This window comes from Scyliorhinus torazame, chromosome 1 (genome assembly GCF_047496885.1).
Source record: "Scyliorhinus torazame isolate Kashiwa2021f chromosome 1, sScyTor2.1, whole genome shotgun sequence".
NCBI classification, from domain to species: domain Eukaryota; kingdom Metazoa; phylum Chordata; class Chondrichthyes; order Carcharhiniformes; family Scyliorhinidae; genus Scyliorhinus; species Scyliorhinus torazame.
Genome location: NC_092707.1, coordinates 31,325,524 through 31,346,526, shown reverse-complemented (window position 1 = coordinate 31,346,526; position 21,003 = coordinate 31,325,524). Strand labels below are relative to the sequence as shown.

The following is a 21,003-nucleotide window of genomic DNA, read 5'->3' as shown; positions in this document are numbered from 1 at the left end:
ACTTGGAAGTACTAGAGTATGTCCAACTAAATACCAGTGCGGGTCAGACCATCCCTGAATCCAGTTTCACAATATAAACAACTTCAAACACAAACCCTTGGAAAGTAATTGAGCACTTTTCAAAGTTATTATATTTTTATGTCACACTTATCCTCCATCAGATTAACTGAATATGTGCAAATGGGGATTCATTATTGCCATTGTGCAGGGTAATTTGCCTGCTTTTAGTAAAAAGCTGTTTTCCACTTAGTAAAGCAGGATAACTGGACCAGGGTGAATAGGTATCATCCAGCCCCATTTTAAACTCATATGTTGTGTGTGGAGTTTTAATTTTACATTTAGAAAGAAATGGAAGATGTGGAACAAGTTGGGCAGCAGTGTTGACTGAAGGGCAGCCCGAGGTGTCAGGCAATTCCAAACTGAGGTGGTACAACACCACACTATGGCTGGAGGATATAATTACAGGGTGACCATTTTATGTCGGTAGTTCTGATTGTAAATAAGGACATAAAAATTTACAACAGAGAAGCTGATGACAGAAATACGACAAAACATGAAATAAGGAGACAGGAAGGGCTCTCGGATGCAATTTTTAAAAATATGCAAATCTTCAATCAAAAGCAAATCACCCATGGTCGAGGACGAGTGATTTATAACGACAGGAGCATTATATATCATGTTGTACAAGTAACGAGCGGTGTGTTTGGGTGATTCTTTCCAAATACAGAAAGGGTGGATCTTAATCATTCCTTTAACGTCACAAATTCTAACTGCGGCAGAAACAAACATCAGATTCTACCCGCTACCCTTGTGGAGAAGTAATATAAATAGGCCTGTCTGTTGGTCAATTAGGGATTCATTGCCATTGTGCAGGGTCATTTGCCTGCTTTTAGTAAAAAGCTGTTTCCCGCTTACAAGGATGCAACGTTGTTTAACTGCCCAAATGAGATTTGGGGCTGATTCATGTCAGTCAATTAAGTGCAACAGTTTCAAATATAACAGAGGAAGTGGTTCGAAGGTTGGGTTCAGACAGCTAAGATTATATTCATATGCACTGCGTTTAATGAATCATTGTTACACTATCACCATAGCAATTTCACTGTTACTGATGGATTTCTGTTTTAAAGGGGCAACTGTCTTAGGCTGAACTTTTTAAAATTGCAGACTAGAATACAATAAAAATTGAGTATTTTGTCTATAATTTAGCACTTTTTGCATTGCTTTTAGTTCAAAAGATTTTTTTAAGAAAAAGAAAAACCACTCAAGACATTATTTGAAAAATCCACTGGGTTTGACTCGGTCAAAGCCGCATTTAAATTTGATTCAGTATTTTTGTTCTGCAAAGACTCTTGCTTCTATTTATTCACATAGTCACTTGTCTAGGGGCTCTGGCAGCTGGTTAGCTGTCACCTTGTTTGACTGGTTTGCAATAAAACTTACAAAATGATTACCATGACTTACCTAAAGGAAATGGCCTGTGGATCAAAGAAGGATAAAGCTTTCAGAATTGCTCACTGACCATTCAGGCTATGGCAGGATAGGGCAGAGTAGAAGGACTTTGTGGATAACCAGTTTACATGAAAGCTTTGTGTAAGTGTATTCCAAGTTAAGAGCGCACGGAATTTCAAAAACATTCTTGGGTTGTTGAAATCAGTTTGAATTAGCAAATAGCTATTAATCTAAAGTTCCTTGGAGGGAAGTTATTGGAACCTTGTTCAGAGAGACAGGGTGATTAAGCATTTGGACAAAAATAAGCTGATGAGAGAACACTGGCCTGAATTTGTAATAGGCAAGTCTTCTCTAATGAATCTAGTTGAACCTTTTGAAGAGGTAACAGACACAGCAGTTAAGGGAGTGTCTATGGAGGTTATTGATATGGACTTCAGATGGCACGCATACATAGAAGCATACATAAAAAAAATAGGAGTAGGCCATTCAGCCCTTCAAGCCTGCTGCACCATTCATTATGATCATGGTTGATCATCAAGTGTCGTCTTCTCCCCATATCACTCGATTCCTTTGGCCCCAAGATCGATATCTGATTTCTTCTTGAAATTATGCAACATTTTGGCCTCAACTACTTTCTGTGGTAGTGAATTCCACAGATTCACCACTCTCTGGGTGAAGAAATTTCTCCTCACCTCAGACCTAAAAGGTTTACCCCTTAACCTCAAACTATGACCCCTAGTTCTGGATTCCTCATCCATCAGAACCATTCTTTCTGAATCCACCCTGTCTAATCCTGTTAGAATTTTATACATTTCTAAGGGATCCCCTCTCATTCTTCTAAACTCCAATGAATACAATCCTAACCGACTTAGTCCCTCTCCTCATATGAAAGCTCTGCCACCCCAGGCCTGGTAAACCTTCGCTAACTCCCTCCACAGCAAGAACATCCTTCCTCAGATAAGTACACCAAAACTGCACACGATACTCCAGGTGAAATGAAATGAAAAATCGCTTATTGTCACAAGTAGGCTACAAATGAAGTTACTGTGAAAAGCCCCTAGTCGCCACATTCCGGCGCCTGTTCGGGGAGGCTGGTATGTTGTGGCTTCATCAATGCTCAGTAAAGCATCCCTATTCCTATACTCAAATCCTCTCGTTATGAACAACAAAGTTCCATGTAAGGCATTGTTAAAAATGAAAGGGCATGAAATTGGAGGCAACCTGCTGGCTTGGATAGGTAATTGATTGGGAGGCACAGATTAGGGACAATAGCAATGTTCTCAAATTGGTAGGATGTCCCCAAGAACTTGTTCTGGGGCTTCAGTTCTTCACTATTTATAAACGACTTGGGCGAAGAAATAGAGGCATGTGTATCTCAAGCTTTCTGATGACACGAAGGGGCAACTGTAAATAGAGGGAGCAGGAAGTTGCAAAGGGCCATTGAGAGATTAATTGAATGGGCAAAACTGTGACAGATGGGAGTTAAATATGTGAACGTGTGCAGTCACCCATTTTGCCCCATGGAAGTTGGATTAGAGTATCTTCCAAATGGTAAAAAAGTTAGGAACTGCTTATGAACATAAAGATTTAAATGCCCAAGCGCCAAGATCATTAAGAGCCAGTGGATAGGTACAAATAACATTTAAAAGGCTAATGGATTTTATTTATACCTCAAGGTGGCCAGAATACAAGTTACATCTGTACAGAGCTTTGGTGAGGTCCCATCTTGAGTACTGCATTCAGTTCTGGGTACCACACCTGACAAATGATGATACTGACCTTGAAGAGGATGCAGCACATTGGATACATCAGAATGCCATTGTTACTAGTGAGATATTAGAAAATTGTGTCCAGAACTGGGAGCGAAGATGTAGCAGGCAATTTAGGGGTTAAACAGAGAGGGGAAAACTACTAGCATGGAGGCAGAGGGATACACCCACACCTGGCCTGAGTTACGTTGTCCCATTCAGACTTAATATCTCATTAGTGGGAATACACAGGATGCCCTTGTTCAGCAAGAGTGAGTCAGTTGAGATCCATTGTCCTCCGGGACACTCCTGTCTGACCAGCCATTAGCCCATTAGAGTCTGATGGCCTCTTTGTTCGTCAGTGGGAGGTTTGTTGCATATCAATAGCATGACTGTTCTTTAGTATAAACAGGAGTGGGAAATCAAACAGCCAAGATAACGATAATGGGTTCAAGTCTGGATTTCCCAGGAGAGAACCTTTGTTTGAGGGGCTGGGTGGAGCTTAGAGAGAGAGAGAGAGAGAGAGAAAGAAAAAGAGAGAAATAATCTTGATTTGAACAGGTGGGGAGAAGGATTTGAAAAACCACCGGGAGAGGTCATGAAAAAAAAACTGCCCCAGAGACAGAATTTTGAAAAGGATTCTAAAGGAACGTGACGAATAGCAGAGAATTGCTTCGTACATGCAAGTATCATCCTTGCCTATGAAGTGGAATGAGTGTTGTGTGTTCATTTACAGTGCTGTTTAATGGGAACTCGTGTATTAAAGTTAAGAAATTACATGTAATCTGTTATTCTTAGGGTTGAATTTTAAAAAGGTTTTTTTTTTCGTTTTAATAAAGTTTCTTTATAAAATAGCCACACCCTATTTCTCCGTACGACCTTAAAAAACTTTAAAACATTATGGTTCTGATCCAGTCTCTTGGCCACTGTTCAGAGTTGACCAGGCATCCCTAACACCACCACATCTAAAAAGGGCTCAGTGATGAGGACAAGTTGCATAGCTTTGGTTTTTTTCTCCGCGAGCATAGAGGGGCTGAAATTCTCCGGCTTTTGCGATTCATTTCTCCCGCTGGCAGTGGACCCTCACCCGCATGTTTCCCTGGCGGCATGGGGTGGCTTTAACGGGAAATCCCATTGACAAGCAGCGGGAAGAGAGAATCCCGCCGCTAAGCAACATGTGGCTCGGGAACCAGAGAATCCAGCCCAGTGTGTTTTATGAAAGGATTTCATGGGGAAGAGTGTAACTATATCTGCATGCAAGAGTTTAAAAAAAGCGTGTATAACCTTAAATCATAGAATTTACAGTGCAGGAGGCCATTCAGCCCATCGAGTCTGCACCAGCCCTTCGAAAGAGCATCCCACTAAAGCCCCATGTCTCCACCCTCTTCCCCTTTTATCCCCGTAACCCAGTAACCCCACCTAAACTTTTTGGACACTAATGGCAATTTATCTTGGCCAATCCACCTAACCTGCACATCTTTGGACTGTGGGCGGAAACCGGAGCACCCGGAGGAAACCCACGCACACACGGGGAGAACGTTCAAACTCCACACAGACAGTGACCCAAACCGGGAATCAAACCTGGGACCCTAGAGCTGTGAAGCAACTGTGCTAACCACTATGCGACAGTGCTGCCCTGGAGCCAGGACATTCAGGGGAGGATGTCATAAACACCTCTCACACAAAAGTTAGTGAGTAGTGGGAATTCCGGATCACACTCCGACATCTCCCCAACCCCTCCCGTTCCTACCCTCCCCACCCCCGCAAAAGAAACAGCTCAGACTTAGGGGAGAGGATCAATTGAAAATTTAAAATCAGCGATTGATAAAGATTTTGTTAGGCAAGGGTATTAAGGGCTACTGAACGACGACAGGTGGATGGTGTTAAGATACAGATCAGTTATTATCTAATTGAATGGCGGTACATGCTCGAGGGACTGATTGGCCTACTCCTGCTCCTACGTATGGACAAGAAATCAAGGAGTAATTACTATGATCTACTGAAATCTGCTCGGTTCTCATTTTTGTTTAATTTGATCATCTAATAAACCCAACATGTACTTTATGGCTCAAGATTATATGGAGTGTCAGTGTTATTTGTCAGTTGGAGAGACCAGAATTATGAGGCAGTTAATCAGCAGCATAAGGGATTTATTGTTCAACCTGGGGAACACTACATTATCAGATACTTTGTGCATGAGGTCATGCTACGGTTCAGAGACAGCCAAGGGCTTGCTTACAAGAACGACCATTTGCACTGGTCAGAAGCAGAGTAATTGTACAGAGCCTGGTGGTTCTTCAGGAAGCATACGGTGGGGGTGGGGGACACACACACACAAAAGTTCAGACTCTTTGTGGTCGAAACAAGTTGATGCAAATGGAAATAAAAATGCTGGAAACTCTAAACAAGTAACAGAAAATACCACCAATGTATGGCATCCAAAATGCTTGGATAAAGACCCCACTTGGTAGTAACAGGAGGCCAGAAGCATTAAACTGCACCATTGATGGCAACTGGGAGTTACTGCTTTGTCTACATATTCAAAGGGAACTTGCAAAAGCGGAAGCACAGAATGAGGAACAGTAAATGCTCGTCCAAAGGTCCCAGATATAAAACAGAGTCTCAATTTATGGTTTTTCAAGATAACAATTAACTTTTACTCTCACCAACAAAGTAGTCTGCTGTGCTTAAAGGAACAAAATAAATAAGCACACAAGGAGAAAGGAATGGACAAATGTGCTGATAGGATGAGAGAAAGAGAGACATATGGAGCATCAACACTTGGCATTGACTAGTTTGGCTGAATGAGCTACTTCGATTCTGTAAATTCAATGTAAAAAAAAAAAAAAAAGAGTTGTTTCCTCAAATTGTAGCCCAAGTTTGGAATGACACAACATTAATTCAGAGACACAACACTGCATCTTGGTGGTTAACGCATGGCGTGGTGTAATTTAGGGCCACGGGAATCAGCAAGGTTTCAATTTTCATCTTTGATACATGTTGACTTAGTACTCAGTCAAGGTGTTGTGGGGATGTCAAAGCTAGCCTGTCCCCCTTTTAAGGGGAGGCATAGGAAAGAGCATGATACAGTACATTACTGGTATTGAGGCATGTTCAATATACAATACTGCTCTCTCAGTCAAGACAGCTGCAGAGAATCAAAAGCTTCACTGTTTTAAATAGATCGAGACAGGTCCATCCCTACAGAATAAGAAAGACTGCAAAGAAAATCACTTCGCAGTAGCACGAGCAAGTTCTTCTCTTAATAACAGCAGGTCTCTTATGTGAATCATAGAATCCCTACAGTGCATCGAGTCTGCACCGACCCTCAAAAACCACCCTACCTCGGCCCACTTCCTCACCCTATCCCCAGAACCTATCTAACCTTTGGACACCAAGGGGCAATTTAGCATAGCCAATCCACCTAACCTGCGCATCTTCGGGCTGTGGGAGGAAACTGGGACGCCCGGAGGAAACGCACGCAGACACTGGGAGAAGGCGCAAACGCCACACAGACAGTGACCCAAGGCTGGAATTGAACCCAGGTCCCTGGTGCTGTGAGACAGCGGTGCTAACCACTGTGCCATCGTGCCGATACTAAACAGAAGATGAAAAGGCCAGTGATGAGAAAGAGTTTATTTCTCCAGTTTCCCCTCCATTCCACCTCTATCCAATTGCAACAAGAACCCATGGTTCAGAATAAACACCAGGTTCCAGGATTGGACAGAGGCAAGGGTTGGCGGCAAGGTTGGGAAGGAAATTGGAAATAGTAACAGTGTTGGAGGGCTTGAGGCCTGTTGAAGGCAGGAAAGAAAATAAGTTCATATCATTCTCCACTAATTTGCTGAATTAAAGATTCTCCAGCATTCAAACACTGCTTTCTGTTGAAGTGTCACCCAGAGGTCACACTGTTACACATCAGGAACCAAATTAAATCCTGAGATTTCATTAGAAAAATTATCATGTCAACTCATTCAAATCAAGGGTAACAACTAGAATTTTCAGGAGGTTGGTGTATGGTTAGAGGTTCAGTCAGAGCACTTGTAACATTTTCATGTTTTGTGGGGATTCAGCTTCCATTTCTGCAACATAGGAACATTTGGTGCACTCCAGGTTCCTAATACCATCATCCCACAGTATTGTTGCACAAGCCAGCTTTGTGGACCAATTTCAGTAGCTCAATCAGCCTAGAACACACTTGAAGCCCCTCTTGTAGGGACCTCAATTGATAAGAGTTGTCCATTCATCAGAGGAAAGCAGAACTAAAAGATGGAGGTAGGTTCAGAAAAGTTCGCCTTCTGCCCATATTCTCTAGTTTCACACTTGGTAAAATAAAGGAAGGTGGAACACAACTTCCTCAAAGCGAATTGTATGTTACAGCCAAGTATGCAGTCAATTAAAAGACCCAATGAAAAAAAAATCCGAAGAAGGCAGGAAACAAGCAAATCCTGGGATATGAATGAGTTAGGAACAGCTAGGAACTCTACATCAGGCAGGTAAAGAAAGGAGCGAATGGATCTGAAGGCCTATGAACGGATCATTGGGCCTTCAGATCCATTCACTCCTTTCTTTAATTGTCTGAAGGCCCTATGAATGGATTCAAACACACCACTTTTACAATCTGACACTCCTTTAAACTGTAGACCAAGCTGAATGTAGGGAAAAGCGAGGTATTCCCGGTGAATGAACTGGTACAGCGGGCTAATTTAGGGGGGATGCCATTTACGATAGCGATGGGTAGGTTCAGGTATTTGGGGATTCAGGTTGCAAGGGTATGGACGGGGCTCCACAAGTAGAACTGAACGAAGCTGGTGGAGGAGGCTAGGGAGGATCTTAAGAGGTGGGATACACTTCACTTAACGTTGGTAGGGAGAGTCCCATGTGGTGAAAATGAATATTCTGCCACGGTTCTGGTTTATCTTTCAAGCTCTCCCGATCTTTATACCAAAGGCCTTTTTTCGGAAAGTGGACACGATCATTTCTGGCTTTGTATGGGCGGGGAAGATTCCGAGGGTGGGAGGACCCTGCTACGGGGGGGGGGGGGGTTTGGCGTTGCCGAACTTGCTTCATTATTATTGGGCGGCGAATGTGGACAAGGTGCGGCAGTGATTGGAAGGAGAAGGGGTAGAGTTGGTTAGGATGGAGGAGGAATCTTGTAACGGGTCAAGTTTGAGGGCTATGGGGACGGCAGCGTTGCCAATGGCTCCGAGTAGGTATTCAAAGAGCCCGGTGGTGCAGTCCACAGTGAAGATATGGAATCAGTTGAGGCATTTTAGGGTGGAAGGGATGTCAGTGTAAACGCCGCTGTGCGAGAATCATGGGTTTGAGCCGGGGGGGATGGATAGTGTATACAGGAGGTGGCGGGAAGTGGGGCTGGTCAAGTTGAGTGATCTGTATTTGGAGGAAGGATTCGCCAGTCTGGAGGAGCTAAGGGAGAGGGTAGAGCTGCCGAGGGGAAGGGAGTTCAGGCATTTGCAGGTTAGGGACTTTGCGCGAATGGTCGGGAGGGGGTTCCCCTAGGTTGCTGGGATACACCTGCTGGAGTGACTGCTGATCCCAGACATGGAAGGGGAGGGAAGAATTAGGGATATAAACAAGTGGCTGGGGGAGCAGGGAAGCGAGCGGCTGGTGAAGATCAAGGAGAAATGTGAAGCGGAGTTGGGAGGGGAGATCAATTGGGGAGCATGGAGTGAGGCACTGTGTAGGGTAAACGGGACCTCCTCATGTGCAAGGATGAGCCTGATACAGTTTAAGGTGGTGCACAGGGTGAGAATGAGTGGATTCTTTCAGGGGGTAGCAGATGAATGTGAGAGGTGTGGGCGGGGTCCAGCGAATCACGTGCACATGTTTTGGGGTTGCGAAAAATTGGGAAGATTCTGGGCAGGAGTGTTCGCAGTCTTAGCCAGGACAGTGGAGGAGGAGGTGGACCCAGATCCTTTGGTGGCAATATTTGGAGTCTCAGAGAAGCCGGAGCTCATGGAGAGGAGGAAAGGCCAATGTCTTGGCCTTCGCTTCTCTGATTGCACGGCGGTGAATTTTGCTGGAGTGGCGGCCGGCATCGCCACCGGGGGAAAGCGGCTTGGTTGGGTGACCTGTATGTCTTCCTGCGATTAGAGAAGATAAAGTATGAGTTATGGGGCTCTTCAGGGGGGTTTGAGGAAAGGTGGGGGATGTTTGTGACTGTGTTTGAGGGGCTGTTCTTTGCAGGGGAGGGGGGGTGAAAAAGAGGAAAAGTCTGTACAGACTGTATAGTTGATTGTAGGGAAGCATGTTTCCCGGGGTGTTTGTTCGCTGTAACCTGCTTTGATACACGTGTGTAATAAAATACATTTTTTTTAAAACTAGTAGCCAATGGTGATCAATAACAGACAATAGTGCCCCACTTCGGATGGACCACAGTAGCCTAATGAACCCCCCAGGTCAGCCAGGGTCAGGCTAAGCAAATTAACTACTTTTCTTCCCTTTCTGACACCTCGTCAAACGAGCGCTTTCTTTCCGACCACGTATTAACCTCCAGGTAACCTCCATACATTCCTAGCCAGCCCCTCAGCTATATAAATGACACACAGCAGAACTGGGAACTAATGTTACTCATTTAGATTGCAGGGTTCGTCAAAGGAAACTTTGAAAACAAGAGCGCTTCTATACATGGTCATGGATCTGCTCATGCAAATGAAGATCTGCCTCAGTGTATGACTCATTGTCAAGCACACCCTCAATTTGCCAATTTACTGAACTTTAACCTTTGCACATCAGGGTGGGGATAATCAAATTAGACTTAACAAAACAGAAATCAGTCAGCGAATTCTAAAAAGCTTTTATTTTTAATAGTTTAATTTAAGTGTGAGTTAAAATTCCAGGCTTCTCATTCCATCTCATTGGTGCTAACCCAAATACAGTATTAGCATCTCAAACAAGTCAAATTAAGTCAGAATGTTTTCCGATTTGAGGCAGGGTGTACTGGTATAAATTTCTTCTACATCACTTTCATACACTGCTGAAAACACTAAACTGTTTCTGTACATTAAAAAAAATGTTAGTTCTTAAAACGCCTGTTTTAACATAGTTTCGACAGGCCAAATGGCTTAACAATTCTGTGATTCTGGAAAGCAGACTGAAATTAAGTACAATATCTGCTATCATACCCTATCTCACAGAATTGCCCACCTTTCACTTGTTAACTTCCTAGGTCATGAGCATCAGGCAGGTTAGCCCTCAACCAGTGTGCACATGTGCACCTCCCCAGCATAGTCAGATGTGAGAACCAGTGTCGATAGTCACTCCCTACTCTAAGGGATTTTGACCTCAAGTGCACTACCTCGACAACAGCACTAAGCCAAGTCAGCACAAATCTACTCTGGAATCTGCCTGGTTTGTATTAGTCAACACAACACTCCGGCAATGCACACACCAACAATCATTGGGGCACAGTTGGAGTATGAATCACTTTTGGTGGGTACTTACTATCTTTTAAAGTCAAAGCTTTCATGTAGAAATCTCTGGAAAACTTTGCACTGGCAGAAGATGCACACCTTTCCTCAGGCCAGTTCAATGCAATTTAAAATGAAACCACTGCCTATTTGTAGGAACTACAATCTTGATTTTTTTTTTTCAAATCTCCCCTTTAATGAGCTTCATCGGCTTTTATAGAAATCATGAATGCTTTGATGCTATTGAGGCCTCATTAAATACTTCCATTAGTGAGAGCTTTCAGTGGCACACTTTGGTGTGCAGAGGCCTCTGGGTCTCCATTTTGGAAAGAAAGCCAGACATGCAGAGGAAATCACTGAGGACTCAAGACTTTTAATGAAATGTATAAGTAATGGGTCTCACATCAGTACTTCCAGATGAGTGAACTAGACTAATGGGCAGTTCCAAGCCTGCTTTATTGGAAGAAAATGTCAAAGAGTGCTCACGTTTAGTGAAAGGCTTTTCTTTTGATAAAAGGTACTCAAACCATTACTATCCACAAAACCTGAACCAATGAAATTCTGTCACTTTAACAAAATTAATTTTAAGGGGAGGTGTAACCTATAGAACTTTCATAATTTCTTCAGTGTCAAGGACACTGCCACGGAGAGTGGCTGCTCCAAGGGTTCCTGTGAACAACAATTATAATGCATCTTAAAACAGTCACAAAGGATAAGTGAGACAGCCTTCATTCACTTTAGGCTTATGTAATGCATGGATTCACGCCTAGGAGAGAGACAAAGTTTAGATTTAACAAAACGCACAAAGTTGCTGAATTTGCATGGGAATTGTCAGGTACAACAAATGTAAAACAAAGCCATATGATTGAAGAAATGCTTACCATCGCAAACATTTTAACATTAGCACAGGAGTATTTTGAAATTTACAGAGACAAAATGTACTGGACTTATAGCCATTTGGTCACAGGGCGAGAGGATTGCTGATTCAGATTCAGAGTTAAAGAGAGGCGACAGGGCCGAGCGCGACAGATGGCCTCACCTGCACTGAGGAGGACATTGCGTGCAGTCGGATGCCAAGATACAATCCCAACCCTCTTGGCATGTCCCTCCAGAACGACGACAGGCTCTGTGATAGGTAATGTCAGTCCATTCTCCGGGATCTGCCAGATCTATGAGCAAGAAAACAAAAGGTAAATTAAACAGGGCCAAAATGGAATGAAGGCTCAGGACGTCATCCTCAAAACAATCTGCACGTGCATTCTAATTCTGGCCAGCTTTACAAACTATAAAATCAGAGGGTGGGGACTTCAAAGATTTCATTGAGCTGCACCTGGGCTTCTTCTCAATGACAAGGTGCCCTCAGAAATATTTGTTCCCGCCGCAACAGGTTGCCTTTTACATTCCACCCACGCAGTAATTGAATTACGCTAGGAATGTATGGTGAGCAGTAATTTAGATAATTATTGCAGGGTCAGTCCTGTGTTTGGGCATACACACAAGTACCCAGACAGAACGGCAACAGCAAAAGGTGGATTGATTAGGGTGCATAAGTCTAAAAGTTACTGACGGTGTAAAAAACATTTACATGGTGGTAGAATTGAGTCTGAATAGGTGGGGACCCTTTCCTCTAGCAAGGAAAGGCTATGGGGTGATCCAACCTCCAAAATTATGAATGCTGCTTTGGGGCATGAAGCCTGTTTCTGCACTGAAAATTCTATGTAATTTCTTTTAAGTGTTTTTATTGGGTTTTCACATCTTATATTTTTTGCAATTCATAAGTTACGTATTACAAAACCAGGCCAAAAAAGGAAACAGTTAATTAAAAAAGACAAAGAGAAACAAGCACATACTTATAGGCAATTGCCTTCCCTCCTGCTGTGGCCGTGTCCCTCCCTTTAGTCGGCATACATCTGTTATACGCCCCATCTCAGTATAGCCAGAGGACATATTTACAGGTGCCTATTTACAGTTTAGTTTAGGTTTCAGATTGCCCTCGAATCAGACCAGTCCCCTGCGACTTTGTCCCTTGTCCCTCTCGTTTTCTTTGCATGTCTTCGCCCCTTTCCCCCTTTCCCTCTCCCCCCGTCTTACCTTTTACTCTTTGTCCCGTGGCTCGTATGCGTCTCCCTTCACCCCACCTTAACTCTCCTGGTTGCTGGCCACAAACAGATCTTGGAAGAAGTTGATGGAAGCCAGTCTTCCGACACCCGGGTGGCAAATTTTATTTTCTCCAACCTGAAAAATTCTGCCAGGTCGGATAGCCAGTCTTCAGCTTTGGCTGGTGCTGCTGATCGCCAGCTGAGCAAGATTTGCCAGCGGGCGATCATAGAGGCAAGGGCTAGGGTGTTAGCCCCCTTCCCCATAAATATTCTGGGTTATCTGAAATCCCGAAGACTGCCTCTTTTGAGCATGGCTCCACCATCACTCCCACAACTCAGGACATAAGTCTCAAAAAAGGTCATCCATTTGCCGAAAAGTCTGGAGAGAGCTCAGAACACGTGGGGGTGGTTGGCCAGGCCTCCCTGGCACCATTCACATTTGTCCTCCACCTCCGGAAAGAACCCCCTCATTCGGGTTCTGTGTATCACTTTTAGCTGTATTAGGCTCAGCACTACGCACGTGGCGGTGAAGGACGCCCTGAGTTGTGCTTTGATCCAGAGCCCTCCCCCAATCTCTATGCCTACTTCCTCCTCCCATTTTCCCCTGTCTCGTCCAGGGAGAAGGGTACTTCCTTCACCAGTCGCTCATACAGGTCCGCACAGTTTCCCTTCCCTAGGCTGCCCACATCCAACGGTTCTTCCACTAACGGGTGTCCTGGTATCTGGGGGCATGCGTTGTTTCCTTACGGAGGAAGTTTTTGACCTGAATGTATCTCAGATCGTTTCCACCTGATAACTAGGATCTCTGTGCCTTCCCCCAAGGTTGCTACTCTATCGTTCTTGTACATGTCCCTAACTGTCAGTGCCCCCATGTCCTCTCTCCATCTTTTGAAGGTGGCGTCCATTATTGCAGGGGTAAACCTGTGGTTGTTGCAGATGGGGGCCAAGGTGGACATTTTGGTTAGGCCGAAGTGCTGCCTCATTTAGTACCACTTCCAGAGAGTGGCTACTCGATCATTTGGCCAAGGGATATGGGAGAGCAGCTGTGGCTAGGGCTCGAAGGGACGTTCCTACGCAGGAATTATCCTCCACATTCACCCACTTTGCTCCCGGTTCGTTCACCCATCCCCTCACTCTCTGTGGTGGCCACCCGGTGGTATAACTGTAGGTTCAGAAGAGGGCCAAGCCTACCACATTTCTTTTCCTTGGTTCTTCCTCCAGCCACACAAACGCCATTTTTGCCATTGTAACAGCAGCAATATAAACAATGTACATGAAAATATAAACAAAGTGCAAATACCACCTCCCTCCCCAACAGGTCGCACCATTAATTAACCCCTAATCGATGCTAACCTAACCCCCACCCCACACTTCGGCTGACGATTAATTCTCCGCAAAGAAGTCGATGAACAGTTGCCACCTCCGGGCGAACACCAACAGTGACCCTCTCAAGGCGAACTTAATTTTCTCCAGGCAGAGGAACCCCGCCATGTCCGATAACCAGGTCTCCGACTTCAGGGGCTTTGAGTCCCTCCATGCTAGTAATATCCGCCTCCGGGCTACCAGGGAAGCAAAGGCCAGAACGTCTGCCTCCTTCTCCTCCTGGACTCCCGGATCCTGCGACACCGCAGAAATCGGCACCTCTGGACTCAATACCACCCTTGTTTTTAATACCTTGGACATGACGTCAGCAAACCCCTGCCAAAATCCCCTCAGCTTTGGACATGGCCAGAACATGTGGACATGTCCTCCCACACATTTTGTGCACCTATCTTCCACCCCAAAGAATCTGCTCATCCGGGCCACTGTCATGTGAGCCCAGTGGACAACCTTGAATTGAATCAGGTTGAGTCTGGCACAAGTTGCAGGCGCGTTTACTCTACTCAACGCGTCCGCCCAAAGGCCCTCCTCTATCTCTCCCCCCAGCTCCTCCTCCCACTTTCGCTTCAGCTCCTCGGTCTGCGTCTCCTCTGATCATGATTAGTTTGCTAACTGTGTTGAAAAAGGCATTGGGTATGTAGGTCGGGAGGGATCTAAACAGGGCTGTATTGTCCCTGCTGTGGAGAGTGTGAGTGGGCTCCTTCTCTGCCGGTCTCTTTTGACTTTCTCCACTAGATTAGTCAGGTTCCATTTGTGTCCAGTCGTGGGCTATTTGTCTCTATAGGTAGCGGAATTTGGTCTGGGCTTGCTTGAACGGCAGGTCCCCCAGCTCTGTCTCTCCCCACTATGGGTTCACTGGGAAGATCTCGCTCTTGCTCAGGTTAAGCTTATAATCTGAGAAGGCTCCAAACTCCTTTAAGAGTTTCATTAACCCTTCCATGTTGGTCTGGGGATTTGAGATGTAGAGGAGGTCATCCGCATAGAGTGAGACTCTATGCTCTCTGTCTCCCCTTTGGATACCTCTCCACCCCTTCGCCGTTCTGAGGGCAATCACCAGTGGGTCGATTGCCAGAGCAAACAGCAGCGGGATAGCAGTCATCCTTGTCTCATGCCTCTGTGCAGTTGGAAGCACCCAGAGCTGGTGGTGTTCATCCGTATGCTCACCATGGGAGCACTGTACAGTAGTTTCATCCAGGTGGTGAATCCTGTCTGAGCCCAAACCGTTTCAGTACCTCTATGAGATGCTTAAACTTGACTGTGCCAAAGGCATACAGGGAGATTATCACCTCAGGTGTTATCTCCCTGGATGGGTCATTCATGACTAAGGACAAGAGTGGCCCACGTGGGAGGGCGCTTAATTGGGCGAGGGCCAATTATCATCTAAATTAGACAAGAACTGGGAAATGTGGATTGGGAGCAGCCATTTGAGGGCAAATCCACGTGTGACATGCGGGAAGCTTTGAAAGGCCAGTTGATTGAAGTGCATAGCCCCGCAAAAACAAAGGGTAGAAATGGCAGGACACGGGAAGCACGGCTTAGTCAAAGGGAGGTCACGTCTGATAAATCTGTTAAGAGTTTTTTGAGGAAGTAACAAGGAAGTTAGACAAAGGCGAACCAGTGGACGTGATTTATTTAGATTTCCAGAAGGCCTTCGACAAGGAGCCGCATAGGAGATTATTAAATAAATTAAGAGCCCATGGTGATAAGGGCAAGATCCTGGCATGGATAGAGGATTGGCTGACTGGCAGAAGGCAGAGAGTGGGGATAAAGGGGTCTTTTTCAGGATGGCAGCCGATGACTAGTGGTGTGCCTTAGGGGCCTGTGCTGGGACCACAACTTTTCGCAATATACATTAATTATCTGGAAGGAGGAACTGAAGGCACTGTTGCTAAGTTTGCAGATGATACAAAGATCTGCAGAGGGACAGGTAGTATGGAGGAAGCAAGGTGGCTGCAGAAGGATTTGGACAGGCCAGGAGAGTGGGCAATGAAGTGGCAAATGAAATACAATGTGGAAAAGAACAAAGAGAAATTACAGCACAGGAACAGGCCCTTCGGCCCTCCAAGCCTGCGCCGATCCAGATCCTCTATCTAAAACTGTCGCCTATTTTCTAAGGATCTGTATCCCTCTACTCCCTGCCCATTCATGTATCTGTCTAGATACATCTTAAATGACGCTATCGTGTCCGCCTCTACCACCTTCGCCGGCGATGCGTTCCAGGCACCCACCACCCTCTGCGTAAAGAAGTTTCCATACATATCTCCCTTAAACTTTTCCCCTCTCACCTTGAACTTGTGACCCCTAGTAATTGAGTCCCCCACTCTTGGAAAAAGCTTCTTGCTATCCACCCTGTCTATACCTCTCATGATTTTGTAGACCTCAATGAGGTCCCCCCTCAACCTCCGTCTTTCTAATGAAAATAATCCTAATCTACTCAACCTCTCTTCATAGCTAGCGCCCTCCATACCAGGCAACAACCTGGTGAACCTCCTAGGCACCTTCGGTTATGTATGAGGTTATGCACTCTGGAAGGAGGAATTTAAACACAGACTATTTTCTAAGTGGGGAAATGCTTAGGAAATCAGAAGCACAAAGGGTCTTGGGAGTCCTTGGTCACGATTCACCCAAGGTTAACGTGCAGGTTCAGTTGGCATTTAAGAAGGCAAATGCAATGTAGCATTCATGTCAAGAGGGCTAGAATACAAGACCAGGGATGTACTTCTGAGGCTGTATAAGGCTTTGGTCAGACCCCATTTGGCGTATTGTGACCAGTTTTGGGCCCCATATCTAAGGAAGGATGTGCTGGCCTTGGAGGGTCATGAGGAGGTTCACAAGGGTGATCCCTGGAATGAAGAGCTTGTCATATGAGGAACAGTTCAGGACTCTGGATCTGTGCTTGTTGGAGATTAGAAGGATGAGAGGGAATCTTATTGAAACTTACAGGATACTGCGAAGCCTGGATAGAGTGGACGTGGAGAGGATGTTTCCACTTGTAGGGAAAACTAGAACCAGAGGACACCATCTCAGGCTAAAGGGACGATCCTTTAAAACAGAGATAAGGAGGAATTTTTTCAGCCAGAGGGTGGTGAATCTGTGGAACTCTTTGCTGCAGAAGGCTGTAGAGGCCAAATCACAGAGTGTCTTTAAGATAGAGACAGATAGGTTCTTGATTAATAAGGGGATCAGGGGTTATGGGGAGAAGGCAGGAGATTGGGGATGAGAAAATATCAGCCATGATTGGATGGCGGAGCAAACTCGATGGGCCGAGTGGCCTAATTCTGCTCCTATGTCTTATAACCATGAATGACAAGGGCGGCATGGTAGCAGTGGTTAGCACTGTTGCTTTACAGCTCCAGGGTCCCAGGTTTGATTTCCGGCTTGGGTCACTGTCTGTGTGGACTCTACACATTCTCCATGTGTCTGCGCAGGTTTCCTCCAGGTGCTCCGGTTTCCTCCCACAAGTGTACCCGAACAGGCACTGGAATGTGGCAACTAGGGGCTTTTCGCAGTAACTTCATTGCAGTGTTAATGTAAGCCTACTTGTGGCAATAATGATTATTATATATTAAATTATTATAAATTGTAAGCTTAGTTAGAAGGGAAAAGCATACGATACGTCTAGGCATCTAAAAATTGACAAAGCCCTTGAGGGGTACAGTGAAAGTAGGAAGGAACTTAAATGTGGAATGAGGAGGGCTAAAAGGGACCATGAAATATCTTTAGCAAACATAGTCAAAGAGAATCCCAAGTTTTTTTATACATATAGTAGGAACAAGAGAGTAGCAAGAGAATGAGTAGGCCCACTCACGGACAATGGAGGGAAGTTATGTATGTAATTATGCATGTAACCACAGGAAGTGGGTGAAATCCTTAATGAGTACCTTGTATCGGTATTCACCAGGGAGGAGGACAGGACGGATGTTGAGGTCAGGGATAGGTGTGTGAACGCTCTTGAGAACGTCAATATATCAAAGGAGGAAGTGTTGAGTATCCTAAATTGCACTAAGGTAGACAAGTCCCCGGGGATCTATTCCTCGTTACTGCAGAAGGCGGGGGAAAAATAGCTGGGGCCTTTATCTTCACATTCTCTTTGACCACAAGCGAGGTTCCAGAGGACTGGAGAATAGCCAATGTTGTTCCCTTGTTTAAGAAAGGAAGTAGGCATAATCCAGCAAATTATAGGCTGGTGAGTCTGGCATCAGTGGTGGGGAAGCTTTTGGAAAAGATACTGAGGGACAGGATATATGCACATTTGGAGGAAAATGGACTGCTAGTTATAGGCAGCATGGTTTTGTATGGGAAAGGTCATGTCTCACCAGCTTGATTGAGTTTTCTGAAGAGGTGACAAAGAAAATTGATGAAGATTTGGGAACCATGGATGACAAGGGAAATTGTAAGCTTAGTAGTTTATATGGACTTTAGTAAGGCTTTTGACAAGGTCCCACATGACAGACTGGTACAAAAACTAAAGTCACATGGGATTCGGGGTGAGCTGGCTAGATGGATACAGAACTGACTTGGTTATAGAACAGTAAGAAGTCTTACAACACCAGGTGAAAGTCCAACAGGTTTGTTTCGATATCACTAGCTTTCGGAGAGCTGCTCCTTCCTTCACAAGGCCCTGGCACCTTCCCCACCTACATGGAGTTGATACTCTCCATGACTTTTCCCAGTTCTAATGCTGCTTCCAGGTCCAGTCTCTTTTCTTTGCATACACCCCCCCCCCCCTTTGCTATCTACCTTGGCCTGTTCATTCTCCCCTCCCCTCCCAATGACCCTGCGGGCTTCCCCCTCCAGCTGCCCCCCCACCCCACCTATCTTCCCCCATCTAGAGTTTTCGCCCCCCCTGACACATCATCAGATCGAAGACAAGGCAGATCAGTCCTGCCCAAATAGTCTTTCCCTTTTTTTTGACGGATGAGACGAAAGGCGTGGTTCACTGCTGGTATCGTTGCCTTCCCAGACCGTGCTTCTGCCAGTGTGGTGAAGTAGTACTCCCTACCCTGGAAAGTCACCCAGAGTTTGGCAGGATGCAGCATTCCGAACTGCACACTGTTCTTGTAAAGGGCCGCCTTGGCGATGTTAAATTCCGCCTGGTCCTTGGCCAAGTCTGCCTCAATGTCCTGGTACACACGGATCGACTGTCCCCTTCCATTTACAGGACCGTGTGCCTTGCAGTTCAGGATCTTTTCTCGGTCTTTCTACCGGTGCTGTTTTGTGCTAATGGTTGGCGACTGCTCCATGGGCGTTGGCTGGAGTGACCTGTGGGCTCTGGCTACTTCTGGAGGCTTGGGAGGCTTTTCCCTCCCAACTAGTTTGCCCAGCAACTGTGCCATGTACTCTGTAGGGCTCCTGCCCTCGGTACCACAATGCGGTGGTTTTGGGGGTGTGACAGTTTCCCTTGGTCCTCAACCTTCCCCCTTGCGTCGCCACCAATCTTGCTATCCCCGTCTCCAGTGAGGCGGCTTAGTAGCTCTGGGTGGTCACGGCCTTCTTCAGCTCTCGGATAGTTCCCTCCTGTGTCTCCAGACGCCGCCCTGTCTTTTTGAGCGCTGATTGAAGGTGGTCTAGCGCCTCTGCTACCGTCAATTTGGTCGTTTTGAGTTTGATGCCGCCTTCGAGCCCTTGGAGCTCCTGTGTTAGGAGGTCCCTCCATTCATTTCTCAGGGGTTTCCCGGCATAATTTCTGGTGGCCCAGCCGTTCAGGTGTGGCCGGGTCCTCATCACCTCATGTGTTCGCCAATGCCTCAGTCTTCCTCTCCAGACTTTTAATGGCTCTCCTGTCTTTTTGGGTCCTTGTGTTGTTGACTGGCATGCCTCGTTCATTGTGGTGGTGTTGTTTGAGGGGGGGGGGGTGGGGTTCCCGGGTTCAGCTGACTATTTGGGGGATAAAAATGCCCAATTTCAAGTTTCCAGGAGGAGAGCCACCTTTTGTGTGTCTGCTCAGCACATCCCCGTCACCGGAATCAATTCTATGTAAGTTTATGGAAAAGAGAATCCCCTCGTGAGAGTTCAAAGCCCTCTGTTCAATGAGGGTTCAAGTAGGCTTACATTAACACGGCAATGAAGTTACTGTGAAAATTCCCTAGTCGCCACATTCCGGCGCCTGTCTGGGTACACTGAGGGAGAATTCAGAATGTCCAAAATACCTAAATTACCTAACAAGCACGTCTTTCGGGACTTGGGGGAGGAAACCGGAGCACCCGGAGGAAACCCACGCAGACACAGGGAGAGCGTGCAGACTCCGCACAAACAGAGACCCAAGCCGGGAATCAAACTGGGACTCTGGCGCTATGAAGCAACAGTGCTAACCACTGTGCTACCGTGCCACCCATACAGGGAAACAATGCTGTTTTACGATCACTAGCTTGTGTGGACCTTCCCCTGCCCTGGAAGAGATAATCTGCTGGGGAGAAATGCTGAAAATTGAATTTTATTGAAAGGCAATACTGCGAATTTTCCTCACGATGGAGATGAACGCATTATAGAATCAAAAAACAGAAAACTGTGGATGCTGCAGGTCCAAAATAAAAAGCAGAATATGCAGAAAATACTCAATAGGTCAGGCAGCATCTGTGGAGAGAGAAAAGAGTTCACTTTTAAAGGTTGATGATCTTGCATCAGAATATCTCACTGACTGGAAATGTCAACTGTTTCTCTCTCCACAACCTGACCAGAGTATTTCCAGCACTCTGTTTTTATACTGCAGAACCAGTTTAGTAATGCAAGTGCACCATTCAATACAAAAATGTGAAAGGTTTTCAAATCTTGAAACGTGCATCAATATCAATTCTAGAATCTTAAAACAACTTATTGGCATAATTGGCTCATGCAGGGGAAATCAGGACTCTCCCAAAAAACACGCTGTCTGGTTCATCTTAGAACATAGAACATAGA

At 45.6% G+C, this 21,003-nt stretch overlaps 1 protein-coding gene across 2 annotated transcripts in view; it reads right to left on the bottom strand.

The window, feature by feature from the left end:
* coro1cb (coronin, actin binding protein, 1Cb) overlaps window positions 1-21,003 on the bottom strand; it is a 323,977-nt gene that overhangs the window by 40,202 nt on the left and 262,772 nt on the right. For both annotated transcript variants that reach the window (XM_072482289.1, XM_072482370.1), the window contains exon 4: window positions 11,667-11,796. In XM_072482289.1, the coding sequence (XP_072338390.1) occupies window positions 11,667-11,796 (130 nt within the window). The remainder of the gene's footprint in view (window positions 1-11,666; window positions 11,797-21,003) is intronic.